This window comes from Capricornis sumatraensis, chromosome 3, assembly GCF_032405125.1.
Source record: "Capricornis sumatraensis isolate serow.1 chromosome 3, serow.2, whole genome shotgun sequence".
Taxonomy (NCBI): domain Eukaryota; kingdom Metazoa; phylum Chordata; class Mammalia; order Artiodactyla; family Bovidae; genus Capricornis; species Capricornis sumatraensis.
The window spans coordinates 45,084,256-45,099,676 of NC_091071.1; the positions used below are offsets into that span (position 1 = coordinate 45,084,256).

The window sequence follows — 15,421 nt, forward strand, 5'->3', positions numbered from 1 at the left end:
GGTCCTGGTGTGCACAAAGTTTTGTCTGAGCCCTCCAAATATGTCTAGCCGGTATGGGGTTTGATTCTAAACACAACTCCACCCTTCCTACCGTCTTGTTGGGCCTTCTCCTTTGCTGTTGGATGTGGCGTATCTTTTTTTGGTGGGATCCAACAGTCTTCTGTTAATGGTTGTTCAGCAGTGAGTTGTAATTTTGGAGGTCTTGCAGAAGATGAATACACATCCTTCTACTCTGCCATCTTTATCATCTTTTTCCTAATTATCGTTCTTAAAACCAATAACTTGTAATCTTTAAGAATGTAATTAAAAATTACTTATAGTAATGCTGTTGTTCAGTTGCGAAGTCATGTCCAACTCTTTCCAACCCATGGACTGCAGCATACCACGCTTCCCTGTCCATCACTATTTCCCAGAGTTTGTTCAAATTCATGTCTGTTGAGTTGGTGATCCCATCAATCATCTCATCCTCTGCAGCTCCCTTCTCCTTTTGCCTTCAATCTTTTCCAGCAAGGGAATGTTTTCCAATGAGTTGCCTCTTCATATCTGGTGGCTGAAGTACTAGAGCTTCAATTTCAGCATCAAGGCTTCCAATTAATATTCAAAGTTGATTTACTTTAGGACCGACTAGCTTGATCTCCCTTGCAGTCCAAGGGACTCTCCAGATTCTTCTCCAACACCACAATTCAAAAGCATCACTTTGGTGTTCAGCCTTCTTTATGATACAACTCTCACATCTGTACATAACTACCAGAAAAAACCATAGCTTTGACTAGACAGACCTTTGTTAGCAAAGGGATGTTTCTGCTTTTTAATATACTATCTAGGTTTGTCATAGCTTTCCTTCCAAAGAGCAAGTGTCTTTTTCTTTCATGGTTGCAGTCATTGTTCGCAGTGACTTTGGAATCCAAGAAAAAAAGAATCTGTCACTGCTTCCACTCCTTCCCCATCTATTTGCCATGAGGTGATAGGACTGGATGCCATGATCTTCGTTTTTTGAAGGCTGAGTTTCAAGCCAGCTTTTTCACTCTGACCTTTTACCCTCATCAAGAGGGTCTTTAGTTTCTCTTCACTTTCTGCCATTAAAGTGGTTTTATCTGCATATCTGAAGTTGTTGATATTTCTCCTGGCAATCTTGATTCCAGCTTGTGCTTCATCCAGCCCGGCATTTCGCATGATGTACTCTGCATATAAGTTAAATAAGCAGGGTGACAATATACAGCCTTGATGTTACTCCTTTCCAAATCTGGAACCAGTCCATTGTCCCTATCTGTTGCTTCTTGATAAAGGTTCTTGATAACCTTCTGCATAAAGGTTTCTGAGGAGACAGGTAAGGTGGTCTGGTATTCCCATCTCTTTAAGAATTTTCCAGTTTGTTGTGATCTATACAAAGGCTTTCTCATAGTCAATGAAACAGAAGCAGATTTGGGGCGGGGGGGATTTCCTTGCTTTTCCTGTGATCCGATCAATGTTGGCAATTTGCTGTCTGGTTCCTCCGCCTTTTCTAAACCCAGCTAGTACATCTAGAAGTTCTCAGTTCACATACTGTTGAAGCCTCACTTGAAGAATTTTGAGCATAAGTGTACTAACACGTGAAATGAGCACAACCATATGGTAGTTTGAACATTCTTTGGCACTGCCCTTCTTTGGAAGTAGAATTAATATTTATAGTAGTGAAAATATCTAAAACCTACATGGTCAACAATAAAGAAATTGTTTTTAAAAAAGGAAATGTTAGTCCTTTTCCTTATGACAGACTTCCCCAAAGCCAACAGAACAAATGGACATAGCAGAAGGGTATTCAATATAGATGACATGGCAACCTGATGAGTGAGAAAGATACAAGCCACTAAGAACAATTCTAACATTATAATTACTACTGTTAGTAAATATTTGCATTTTTGAAAGCCTGGAAGACTATACACAAAAAAGTATTAACAATGATTATTCCCATATGATGAGGTTTTTTATTTATGCCTTTCTGTAGCTTCAAAGTATTTCTGTCTTAAAACAAATGGCCTTTTGGCTATTTTTTTATGAACCTTAATTATTATCTAGGGATCACCATCTGTATAATCTATAGCCTCTCTTCCCCTCCCAAGGTTCCACTCTCCAGCAGGAAGCACAAAATAAACATATGCTTACTAAATTAAAAGGCTCTAAAAACACTGCTTGAGTCTAGTCCACATAACATAGCTCCCATCAGGTGAGCTGTTACACTGAGCCACAGGAGACTCAGGAAGAGAAGGAAGCAGCCTAGAATTAACAAACTGCCACTCACTAGCCATGACACCTTAGCACCACTATTAACTTCTGTGGTACTTCTGTGTCCATGACTATAAAATGAAATTTTAAGACAACTTTTTCCACTAGTGAAAAAAAATCACATTTTCTGGCACTACAAGAAAAATTTAAACAGAAAAATTTTCTCTGTCCTATGGCCTTTCTCTCCTCGCTGTACATGATGTATTCACATTAGTAAAAGTGAAGTCACTCAGCCGTGTGCAAATCTTTGCAACCCCATGGACTGTAGCTTACCAGGCTCCTATGTCCATGGGATTTTCCAGGCAAGTGTACTGGAATGGGTTGCCATTTCCTTCTCCAGGGGATTTTCCCAGCCTAGGGATCGAACCTGGGTCTCCTGCATTGCAGGCAGACACTTTACCGTCTGAGCCACCAGGGAAGCCCCTGTGTATTCACATTATGCATGGACTAAACCTCCTCATCAGCAGATATACCTGCTCAACCAAAGAGAAACATTCTACCAGGATCAACAAGTAATGCCTTAAAAGAAAACCCTCCTTCTTGATTTTCTAAGAGGCCATGGGGAGGCTTAGATCTGGACTGTGTAAACTGTCAATAATAACATCATTTAATGTACAGCCCTCTATCTCAAAAAACTTATATAACTGTGCCTTGACTTGTAATGGGTGTGATAGTTCTCAGAAATTTCTGAGAGGCTGTTCCTGGGGTATAATCCTATATTTGGCTTGAATAAAATTTTCTATCCCTTTTTTAAATCCACTGATTTTTTTTGTCGACATCAACATGGCTGACAAAGTTAAAAGAGAAAATGAAAGTAAAGTACACAGCACAGCATCTGAGGGAGAAAAGGCGCACAATGCATCATACTTGCTACTAACATCATTATATGTTTGACTGCTTCTAATTTTTTTCAATTTAAGCAAAGTAGGTATATTTTCAAAACATTTTTAATACACTCACATCATCCAATTTTATCAGTGTAAGTTTTTAAATTGAAAACTATTATGACAACGAGAGCAAAAAAAGTAGCTATGAATGACAAATACACACATGCAAATACAAACTAACACCCCACCCTACTCCCAGAATAGCTATGGTCTTTAAAAAAAGACTGACATGCCTCATGTTAATGAGGTTAAGAGAGGGCTAGAACTCACATACTGGCTGCTTAAATGTGCAATAAATGGCACAATCACATTGGGAAATTGTATACACTCACCCTAGGATCCAGCAAATTCTAATTCAGAGTATTTACACAAAAGAAAAAACACTATAGGACTTGTACACAGCATGATCACAGGAGCTTTAATAATCAAAAATCATTATATGTCTACCAACAAGAGAACGGATACATCAATAGTGCCATAATCACACAAGGAAGCATTTCTCGATAGCAAAAATTAATAATACATCCAACGTATCTGAATCTAAAACTCATTATCAAGGCAAAATAAAGCTAACACAAGTCAGTACATATTGTATGATATCATTTATGTGAATATCAAAACTGGCAAAAAAACTTTTTTTCTAATTTTTACTTATTTACTGATTTAGCGTTGGCTGCACTGGTCTTTGTTGCTATACACGTGCTTTCTCTAGTTGCGACAGGCAGGAGCTACTCTCCAGTTGCAGTATGTGGGCTTCTGAGTGCAGTGGCTTCTCTTGTTACAGAGTGCACCAGCTTTTGCAGTTATGCCACTCTGGGCTCAGTAGTTGGGGTGCCCAGGTTTAGTTATTCCTCTGCATGTGGAATCTTCCTGGACCAGGGATTGAACTCAGGTCCCCTGCACTGGCAGGCAGATTCTGAACCACTGGAAGTCCTAGCCAATGAAGTCCCCCAAACTGGACAACATCTTCTGAGAGAGGCAGGAAAGTATGCTAACTTCACATGCAAAGGGGCACAAAGGCACTTTCTGGGATGATGGCAATGATTTATATTATGATTGGGGTACCTGTCAAATTCACTTATGAATAGACACAAAGTGGGTATATTTTATTATACTCAGTAACTCAGTTATTTTAAACTACTTGTAATTTTTAATTACAGAAATATTCGGATGTTACTAAAAGTCTTATGTTTCAAAGTTTTAATTCTGGCAAAGTTTCTATCTCAGCTCACTGGTAAGTAAAATCACTTCCATGAGCTTTTACACACACGTGCACACACACATATTCCTAGGACCATACCTGGATCTCTGCAGTAATGGCTGCATTTAAGGCTGATTCTAAGCCTCCATCAGCCATTAAGCTGCCCACGAGAAGATCAATCATGAATCGACGACCTGGACTTATGTTAACTTCGTTACCTGAAACTGAAAAAGGGCAAGTGTTTTCGCCAGTGTGTGGTAAGCACCATCCCCTGCCAGCACTCCTCCTGTGCCAGCCCCACACCACCCCTGTTCCTGGCCCAAGCCCACCTGCACAGGGTAGGAGGGCAGAGAGCGCCCGTGCCCGTTCCTCAGCAGTAGGCAGCAGCACTGACCACCCGCTCTGCAACACAGCCTGGGCGGCCGCCTGCACAGTGCTCAACACGCCCACACTGCTGGCCAGGGCCACCACAGTCTGCTTCAGGCTGTTGAGGAGGACGCTGCCCAGACCTAAACCAAGGAATTCTGGGTCAACCTGGTGACTAATGGCAGCATGCAACTGAAAGGAGAAAAACAATTTTTACTTAGAAGCCCTTAAAAATGAATGCTTTTCAAATTTTTATTAAAGATGAAATAATACCTCAAATTGAGTTTTATTCAAATACTAAAGGAAAAACTTCCAGTATAGGTATTTTTTTAACTAGACTAAAAAATGTTTATCCACAGTAATTGAGAATCTGAGGTAAAGTATTTCATAAGAGGAATTTTTTAAACCTAACTATAAGTACATATACAGAAAAACTCAATATCAACAAACTTGTTAAACCCTGTGGAAACAGCACCTCTACCCCACTCTCAAGCACCCATACCATAGAAATATAGACTATAATACAGCCAAAAAAGTATTAGAAGAGTAGATAGTCAAGCTGAGGGTATACAAGGACATGCCTCAAGAGCCAAACCAGGACTCACACAGACACATACACAACAGGAGCCAAGGGGTTCTGGGCTCTGAGAGCACACCAAAGCCTTTTAAGACACAGGACGCCCACTGAACAGGAGCTGCTTGTCAATCAGCCAGGACCTGGGGGGCAACATACTACGCACACAAAGCTTTGGGCACAGAGAACTCACAGGAAATCAAAGACTCAGCCTGCCTTACAAGCAGATGTGAAATCAAATTTATACCAATCATCTAGGTATGGATATCACAAGTCAAGAACTGAACACCAAACTCATCTAGAGCCGGAGGAACTCAATGGAACCTCACAGACAAAAGTGTAAAACTGCCCTCTGAGGACATGTCCAAAGCTAAGAATAAATCCTAGACATAATGTATTAAAATCACAAAACAAAGGCAAAAATCCAACAGGTTACCAAAGGGAAAGACAAATTAGCTACAAAGAAACAACAACTGCACCAGTAATGATTTCTCACTGGCAACAATAAAGGTCAGAAGACAGTAGAAAATCTTCCAAGTGCTGATAAAACAATCTAAAAAATTAAGCCTCATTAAATTATCTCAAGAGATGTTGAAGCTAATAAAGTTTTTCAGACGTTATAACTCACAGACCTTAATGAAGAAACTTACTGAAGGAGATGTCCAGGAGAGAGGTGATATAAGTAACAATGGCAAAACAAACTGATTTAAAAAAAAAAAAAAAGGACTAGGACTACATATCAGAGTTAAGTATGATCTCTCAAAATTATAATAATTAATTGAAGGAAAGTTTAAAAATAATTATATTTCACAAATTCTAGGAGGTATTTCCTTTCATGTTTTAACAACCCTAAAATCAGAATATATCTTATATATTGCAATTGGGAGTGTTCTTCTATTAGCTGCACACACACACAAAAAGTCCCTGGAGTCAATGTAACAGACTACCAAATAATTCAAATACTAATGGTGGAAAGAGACGTTAAGTTTAAGGCATCCTATAACCCCTATATTTTTCAGGAAGAGAAATACTGATTAACTTAACATGCTGGGAAATTCACAAATAGTTTAATTTTTCTATAATATGAGTAATGGCCAGAAATCAAAATTTCAAAACTTAGGAACAATTAAAGGGATCTGAAAGGAAAAATTCTCAGAAACTTGATCAAAAGATAATAAAATGATGAACAAACTTACACAAAACATCAGTAATCACATATATAAAAGATTAAATCCACATATTGAAATAAATACTCTCAAACTGAATTCTTTTTACAAATTAAGCTATGTGAGTTAATTTTTTTAAAAGACACAACTAAAAGACCTTGAAAGACAAAACAAAGCAATGGGAAAACACAGCATTAGGCACATATGCACTAAGTGGAGCCAAGCCTAGGACCTGTACAAGGTCTTTCTCCACAGCACTGACAAAAGCAACAGTGTCACTAAAGACCATGGGAAGCAACAGGAAACACGGCAGACCCCTGACAAGCACACCACCCCACAGGTGTGCTTGTAAGTGAGCTTCCATAAAATACTTCTGCGGAAGGGAGGCAATTTCTAAACTTCTGCTAATTCCATGTTGTAATTAAAAGTTCATTCACTTTCCTGCTTTTTGAAAGCCAAGACAAAAAGGGGAGAGAACAAAAAGGGTGACATGATGGGTCACATAGAAACCCTTACATTATAAAGGAGGAAAATCATTTTGCTCAGAAATATTGTTCTCTTGACATTAAGTCATAGGTATTTTATTACAAAGAAAAACACAGTGATCAAAGATTTTAGTTAGTTTTACTTTCTAACATACACACCAAGGAAACCAGAATTGAAAGAGACACGTGTACCCCAATGTTCATCGCAGCACTGTTTATAATAGCCAGGACATGGAAGCAACCTAGATGTCCATCTGCAGATGAATGGATAAGAAAGCTGTGGTACATATACACAATGGAGCATTACCCAGTCATTACAAAGAATATATCTGAATCAGTTCTAATGAGGTGGATGAAACTGGAGCCGATTATACAGAGTGAAGTAAGCCAGAAAGAAAAACACCAATACAGTATACTAACGCATATATATGGAATTTAGAAAGATGGTAACGATAACCCTGTATGCGAGACAGCAAAAGAGACACAGATGTATAAAACAGTCTTTTGGACTCTGTGGGAGAGGGAGAGTGTGGGATGATTTGGGAGAATGGCACTGAAACATGTATAATATCATATAAGAAACGAATTGCCAGTCTAGATTCGATGCAGGGTTCAGGACGCTTGGAGCTGGTGCACTGGGATGACCCGGAGGGTTTTGGGGGGGGGGGGGGGGCGTGGTGTTTGGGATTGGGAACACGTGTCACTCGTGGCGGATTCACGTTGATGTGTGGCAAAACCAATACAATATTGTAAAGTAAAAATAATAATAATAATAATAAAAAGGAAAGGAAAAAATTTTGTAGCTTTTTTTAATTTATTTTTTTATTGAAGGATAATTGCTTTATAGAATTTTGCTGTTTTCTGCCAACCTCAACATGAATCAGCCAAAGGTATACACATATCGCCTTCCTTTTGAACCTCCCTCCCATCTCCGGCCCCATCCCACCCCTCTAGCTTGATAAAGAGCCCCTGTTTGACTCTCCTGAGCCACACAGCAAATTCCCAGCAAATTCCCCTTGGCTATCTATTTTACATATGGTAATATAAGTGTAGCTTTTCTTACACTGACCTTTATCCTTAATGTCTCCTGTGAGGAAGTGGAGATACTACTGGAGGAAGCAGAACTTCCCGAATGAAGTTCTCCTCTCAGGCCAGAGGAGAGACTGGCAACCACATGCAGCTGATCATCTACTGTCACACCCAGTTACTTCTTTACACACAGTAACTGTAAATTCAAGACTGACTCCCTGATGAATGCCAACAAGCTGAATTCAGCCGTAATAACATAATCAATATACATATTCTTACCTGCATGCAGAGACTGACTTACAGGATAAACACAAAATAATCAGATTGATTTTTTTAAGCATCATAAACATTACACTCCATCACAATCTTACTTTCAGATACTTCAAAATTTTCAATAATAGTTCATTTAACAGGCTAAATCCCATGCCCTTTAATATGCATAAACATCATTACAAATACCTAAGACACTTATATAATGGGGAAAAGTAAAGAAAAAGCATTAATACCTGAAGCCGTAGAAGATTCAGTGTTGCCACAGTCATGCACTCTTTCTCTTGAGGTGGGGGCCAGTCAGCAGTGCCATCCATCCCCTCACTCACTTGCCGAAGTAGGAGATCTAACTGCTCAAAAGTCATTGAGCAGATGTCCACCACAAAAGGGACACGAAGGCCAATGGACCACTCAGAACAGGAAGACCAAGCGAAACTCTATGGAAGAAACACAAGAACCTAAAATGAATCTACACATTCAGTTATCAGCCTCTTCCACAAGAGATTCACCATTAGGAATGACAAAGATGCCCTAAATTACTACTTTTTCATCCCTCTAACTGTCCCAAAGGTGCAAGCATTTTCAGTTATCTAATTCACATACTAACAGCTTCCAATTTCCTCTCAATTCAGTACTCCATCTTGTTTTCAAAACTCTGTTTGCTACCTAAATTAAGTAACTGAGTAAAACTGAAAACTAAAATCTACTCAAATAACCCCAAAGAAGTCAGGAAATAATAAAGGAACAAAAAGAAGAAAGCAAACAAAAAAATTAATAAATGACAGACAAGAGTCTGAACATAAAAACAGAGAGAGATCATCAGGATACAGCAAAACCAAAACCTAACTATACAGTATCTGCAAGAAATTTACGTTAAATATAAAGATAAAAGGTGGCTTAGTAAAGGGATGAGGAGTAGCTTTAGGAACCTAGAATCTTAGGTTCATGCATCAAGGTAAATTAGAAGTGTTCAACCAGGAAATGGCAAGAGTGAACACAGGCATTTTAGGAATCAGAAAACTAAAATGGATGGGAATGAGTGAATTCAATTCAGATAACCATGTGGAAAGAATCCCTTAGAAGAAATGGAGTAGACCTCACAGTCAACAAAAGAGCTTGAAATGCAGTACTTGAGTGCAATCTCAAAAGCAACAAAATGATCTCAGTTCGTTTCTAAGGCAAACCTATTCAACATCCCAGTCATTTGAATCCATGCCCCAACCACTAATGCCGAAGAAGCTGAAGTTGAACAGTTCCATAAAGTTCCACAAGACCTTCTGGAACACCAAAAAAAAAAAAAAAAGATGTCCTTTTTATCATAGGAAATTGGAATGCAAAAGCTGGAAGTCAATAGACACCTGGAACAATAGGCACATTTGGCCTTGGAGTATTAAAATGAAGCAGGGCAAAGGCTAACAGACTTCTGTCAAGAGAACACACTAGTCAAAGCAAACACCCTCTTCCAACAACACAAGAGATCACTCCACACATGGACATCACCATGTCAGGTCAATACCGAAACAAAATTGATCATATCCTTTGCACCTCACAATGGAAAATCTCTGAACAGTCAGAAAAAACCAGACCCGGACCTGACTGTGATTCAGATCATGAGCTCCTGATTGCGAAACTCAGGCTTAAATTGAAGAATGTAGGGAAAATGCAATTCAGGTATGACCTAGATCAAATCCATTACGATTGTATGGTAGACATGACAAATAGCTTCAAATAGAGATTAGATCTGGTAGGAAGAGTTTTGAAGAACTATGGACAGAGGTTTATAACGTTGTATAGGAGGCACCGATCAAAATCACCCCAGAAGAAATGCAAGGAGGTCAAGTGCATGTGTGAGGAGTCTTCACAAATAGCTGAGGAAAGAGAAGCAGAAGTCAGAGAAAGATATACCCAACTGAATGCAGAGTTCTAGACAATAGTAAAGACAGATACGAAAGAATTTTTTACATGAGCAATGTAAAGAAATATAGGAAAACAATAAAATAGGATAGGAAAGATTAGAGATCCCTTCAAGACATTTGGGGATAATCAAGGGAATATTAATGCAAAGATGGACACAGTAAAGGATAGAAACCATAAGGATTAAACAGAACCAGAAGAGTTTAAGAAGAGGTAAGAAGAATACACAGAAGTATGTAAGAATGGTCTTAATGACATGGATAACCACGATTATGATCACTCACCTAGAGGAGAACATCCTGAAGCTGAAGTCAAGTGGGCCTGAGGAAGCATTACTACCACCAAAGCCAGTGGAGGTGATGGTATTCTAGCTATTTAAAATCCTAAATGATGATGTTGTTAAAGTGCACTCAATATGCCAGCAAGTCTGGAAAACTCAGCATTGGCCACAGAACTGCAAAAGGCCAGTTTTCATTCCAATCCCAAAGAAAGGCAATACCAAAGAATGTTCAAACTACCATACAATTATGCTTATTTCACATTCCAGCAAGACAATGATCAAAATTCTTCAAGCCAGGTTTCAAGAGTACATGAACTGAAAACTTCCAGATGTAGTGACTGGGTTTAGAAAAGGAAGAGGGACCAGAGATCGAACTGCCAACATTTGTTGGATCATAGAAAAAGCAAGGAAATTCCAGAAAACATCTATTCTGCTTCACTGACTACGCTAAACCCTTTGATTGTGTGGGTCACAACATTCACAACAAACTAGGAAATTCTTAAAGAGATGGGAATATACCTGTTTCCTGAGAAAGCCTTATGCAGGTCAAGAAGCAACAGTTAAAACTGGACAAGGAACAATGGACTGGTTCCAAATTTGGAAAGGAGTATGTCAAGCCTGTATACTGTCACCCTGCCTATTTAACTTATATGCAGAGTACATCATGCAAAATGTGGGCTGAATGAATCACAAGCTAGATTCAAGACTGCCGGGAGAAATATCAAGAACTTCAAATATGTAGATGATACCACTCTAATAGTAGAAACAGAACAGGAATTAAAGAACCTCTTGAAAAAGGTCAAAGAGGAGAGTGAAAAAAATGACTTTAAACTCAATATTCAAAAAACTAAGATCATGGCATCCGGTCCCATTACTTCATGGCAAAGAGATGGGAAAAAAAAAAGAAACAGTGACAGATTTTATTTTCTTGGGCTCCAAAATCACTGGGGGCAGTAACTGCAGCCATGAAATTCAAAGATGCTTGCTCCTTGGAAGAAAAGCCATAAGAAACCTAGGCAGCATTTTAAAAAGCAAAGACATCACTTTGCTTCAAAGGACCATATGGTCAAAGCTATGGTTTTTCCAGTAGTCATGTATGGATGCAAGAGTTGGACTATAAAGAAAGCTGAGTGCTGAAGAATTTGATGCTTTTGAACTGTGGTACTGTAGAAGACTCTTGAGAATCCTTAAACTGCAAGGAGATCAAACCAGTCAACCTTAAAGGACATCAGTCCTTAACATTCATTGGAAGAACTGAGGCTGAAGATGAAGCTCTAATACTCTGGCCACCAGATGTGATGAGCCAACTCATTGGAAAAGACCCTGATGCTGGGAAAGATTGCGGGCAGAAGAAATGGTGACAAAGGATGAGATGGTTGGATGGCATCACCAACTTAACAGACATGAGTTTGAGCAAACTGTGGGAGACACTGAAGGACAGGGAAGCCTGGTGTGCTGCAGTCCATGAAGTCACAAAGAGTTGGACAGGACTTGGCAACTGAACAATAAAACAACAATCCTCTTTGATCTACCTCCTACAGTAATTTAAGTTAAAAAAATGGGATTTAATTAAACTTAAAAGCTTTTATCAGCAATTATTCAGTCACTACTGCATGTCCAACTCTTTGGCAATTCCACAGACTGTAGCCCACCATGCTCCCCTGGCCATACGGATTTCGCAGGCAAGAATACTGCAATGGGGTGCCATTTCCTTCTGCAGGGGATCTTCCTGAGCCAGGGATGAATCCACATCTCTTGCTTTGGCAAGCTGATTCTTTACCATAGAGCCACCAGGGAAGCCCCATGCATAGCAAGGAAACTCTGAACAAGGTGAAGACAACCCCCAGAATGGCAGAAAAAAGTTACTGCAAATGTAACAACTGACAAAGGATTAATTTCTAAAATATACAAGCAGTTCATGTAGTTCAACAGCAGAAAAACAAAAAACCCAATCAAAAAACGGGCAGAAGACCTAAACATTACTCCAAAGAAGACATATACATGGCTAAAAAACACACAAAAAGATGCTCAACATCACTCATTATTAGAGAAATGCAAATCAAAATTACAATGAGGTATCACCTCACACCAGCCAGAATGGCCATCAGCAAAAAAACTCTACAAATGATAAATGAGTGTGGAAAAAAAACCATCTTGCACTACTGGTGGGCATATAAACTGGTACAGCCAATATAAAGAACAGTATGGTGATTCCTTTAAAAACTAGGAATAAAACTACCATATAGTCCAGTAACTCCCACTACTGGGCATATACCCTAAGAAACCATAACTGAAAAGGGCACATGTACCCCAATGTTCAGTGCAGCACTATTTATAATAGCCAGGACCTGGAAGCAACTTAAATGTCCATCAACAGAGGAATGGATAAAGAAGTTGTGGTACATGTATACAATGGAGTATTACTCAGCCATAAAAAGGAACAAATCTGAGTCAGTTCTAGTGAGGTGGATGAACCTAGAGCCTGTTGTACAGAGTGAAGTAAGTCAGAAAGAGAAAAGCAAATATTGTGTGTTAATGCATATACATGTGAAATCTGGAAAACTGACACTGATAACCTATTTTCATGCAGGAACAGAGATGCAGACATAGAGAACAGACTTGTGGACACAGCAGGGGAAGTCGAGGTGGGACGAACTGAGTGAGTAGCAGGGAAACATATACATTACCATATTCAAGATAGCTAATGGGAAGTCGCTCTATGACACACGGAGCGCAACACAGTGTTCTGTGATAACCTAGAGGGGTGAGGTGGGGTTAGGGGGGAGGTCAGAGGGACGGACATGTATGTACTTATGGTTGATTCATGTTGTACAACAGAAGCCAATACAATATTGTAAAGCAATTATCCCTCTAGCTCAGACGGTAAAGAATCTGCCAGCAATGCAGGAGACCCAGATTCAATTCGTGGATTGGGAAAATCCTCTGGAGAAGGGAATGGCAACCCACTCCAGTATTCTTGCCTGGAAAATTCCATGGTCAGAGGAGCCTGGAAAGCTACAGTCCGCAAAGCAAAGAGTCGGACATGACTGAGAAACTAACATTCCACTCCAGATTATCCTCAAATTGAAAACAAAATTTTTAAAAAGATATAAATTTAACAAAACAGGACTTATATGCTGAAAACCCTGATAAATGAAATCAACAAAAATGCAAATAAACATTTAAACATAATATTTTAATAGACTAGAAAACTCAATGTAGCAAAAATGTCAATTCTTCACAAACTGATAATAGGCTGAACACAACCTCTACCAAAACCTAACCAAGGTATTTTTGCAAACATAGACAAGATTACTCTAAATTTTAATGGATAGGCAGAGGAACTAAAATATAGACTTCTTAAATTTTTTTCAAATACAAGGGTGGAAGAGTTATAATACACAATTACTAATCTAATGAAAATTAAAATGGAGTACCTACATTAAAAAAGAACAGGAATTACAGACTGGACATGGAACAATGGACTAGTTTGTTGTGAATGTTGTGACCCACACAATCATTTTTCCACACTCATTTATCCCTTCAGAGTAAGGGAAAACAAGGATCAAGTGGGGCACTGAAAAACAACTGAAGGGTCAATTCACCAAGACAACCAAACATTCAAAATGTGTATGTATCAAACAAAAATTTCAAAATACATAAAACAAAAATTGATAGATTTATCATAAAATGCCAATGAAATCTCAAGGTACCCCAAATAACCAAAGGAATCTTGAAAAGGAATAACCAAGTTGGGAAAAGATTAATTCCTAATTCAAAACTTACCAAAAAACTACATTAATCAAAACAGTGTGGTCTGGTACAAAATCAGATTCAAAGATCAGTGAAGCAGACTACAGTAAACATTGCCTATATGGTCAAATGATTTTTGACAAGTGCCAAGACCATTCAATAGGGAAGATCAAAGGTTTTTCTATAAACAGTGCTGGGAAAATCACAGAAGAATCAATTTGATCCTTATCTTACATCATATATGAAACAATGGATCAAAGACCATAAAACATAAGACTTAAAACTATGAAACTATTACAAGACTGGAAAATCTACATGATCATGTTATTTCTTGGATATATATATGACACTGAGAGCACTGAAAATAGAAGCAAAATTAAAACTTTCGTGCATCAAAGAACACTATCAACAGAATAAAAACAAAACCACAGAATGGCAGAAAAACAGTTGTAAATCATCTTCCTGATAAGGGATTAATAACCACAATATACCAAGAACTGCTACAACTTAAAGAAATCTAATTCAAATATGGGCAAAGAACTTGAATACATTTCTCCAAAAAAAATATACAAATGGTCAATAAGCACTGACCATTTCAATAGGGAAGTGCAAATCAAAACCACAATGTGATACCACTTCATACTCACTGTGATGACCTTCAAACAAAAAAAGAAACAAAGAAAACAACCAGTTGACAAGAATGTGGAAAACATGAAACCCTTGTGCATAACTAGGGGGAGTGTAAAAATCAGGCAGCTGTTGTGGAAAAACAGTAAGGTAGTGTCTCAAAAATTTGAACATAGTTACCATAATGATCCAGCAATTCCAGTCCTAGATATATACTGAAAAAAACTGAAAAGCAGGGACTCACACAGAAATTTCTATACTAATACCTGTGTTTTTTTTTTTGGTCACCACAGGCAGGATCTTAGTTCCCTGTCCAGGGATCAAACCCACACCCACTTCAGTAGAAGGCCCTATAGCTACATTATTCACAATAGCCAGAGACAAACAACCCATGTGTTCACTGAAGGAGGAACGGATAAACAAAAGGTGGAAGATACACACACATGAATGTTATCAAACCTTTAGAATATAAAATTCTGATACATGCTATAACATACATCATTGCTGAACACATCATAATCAAATATGAAATAACCCAGACATAAATGATCAAATATTATGTGATTCTACATATATGAGATACCTCAAACAGGCAAATTCAGAAAGT

The 15,421-nt window shown here is 38.4% G+C and overlaps 1 protein-coding gene across 1 annotated transcript in view; it reads right to left on the bottom strand.

Moving 5' to 3' along the window:
* The window catches only part of HERC2 (HECT and RLD domain containing E3 ubiquitin protein ligase 2), a 242,029-nt gene that overhangs the window by 162,661 nt on the left and 63,947 nt on the right, over positions 1 to 15,421 (bottom strand). The window contains exons 16-18 of the mRNA XM_068968361.1: positions 8,477 to 8,677; positions 4,680 to 4,908; positions 4,450 to 4,574 (exon numbers count right to left, since the gene is read on the bottom strand). Coding sequence (XP_068824462.1) covers positions 4,450 to 4,574; positions 4,680 to 4,908; positions 8,477 to 8,677 — 555 coding nt within the window. The remainder of the gene's footprint in view (positions 1 to 4,449; positions 4,575 to 4,679; positions 4,909 to 8,476; positions 8,678 to 15,421) is intronic.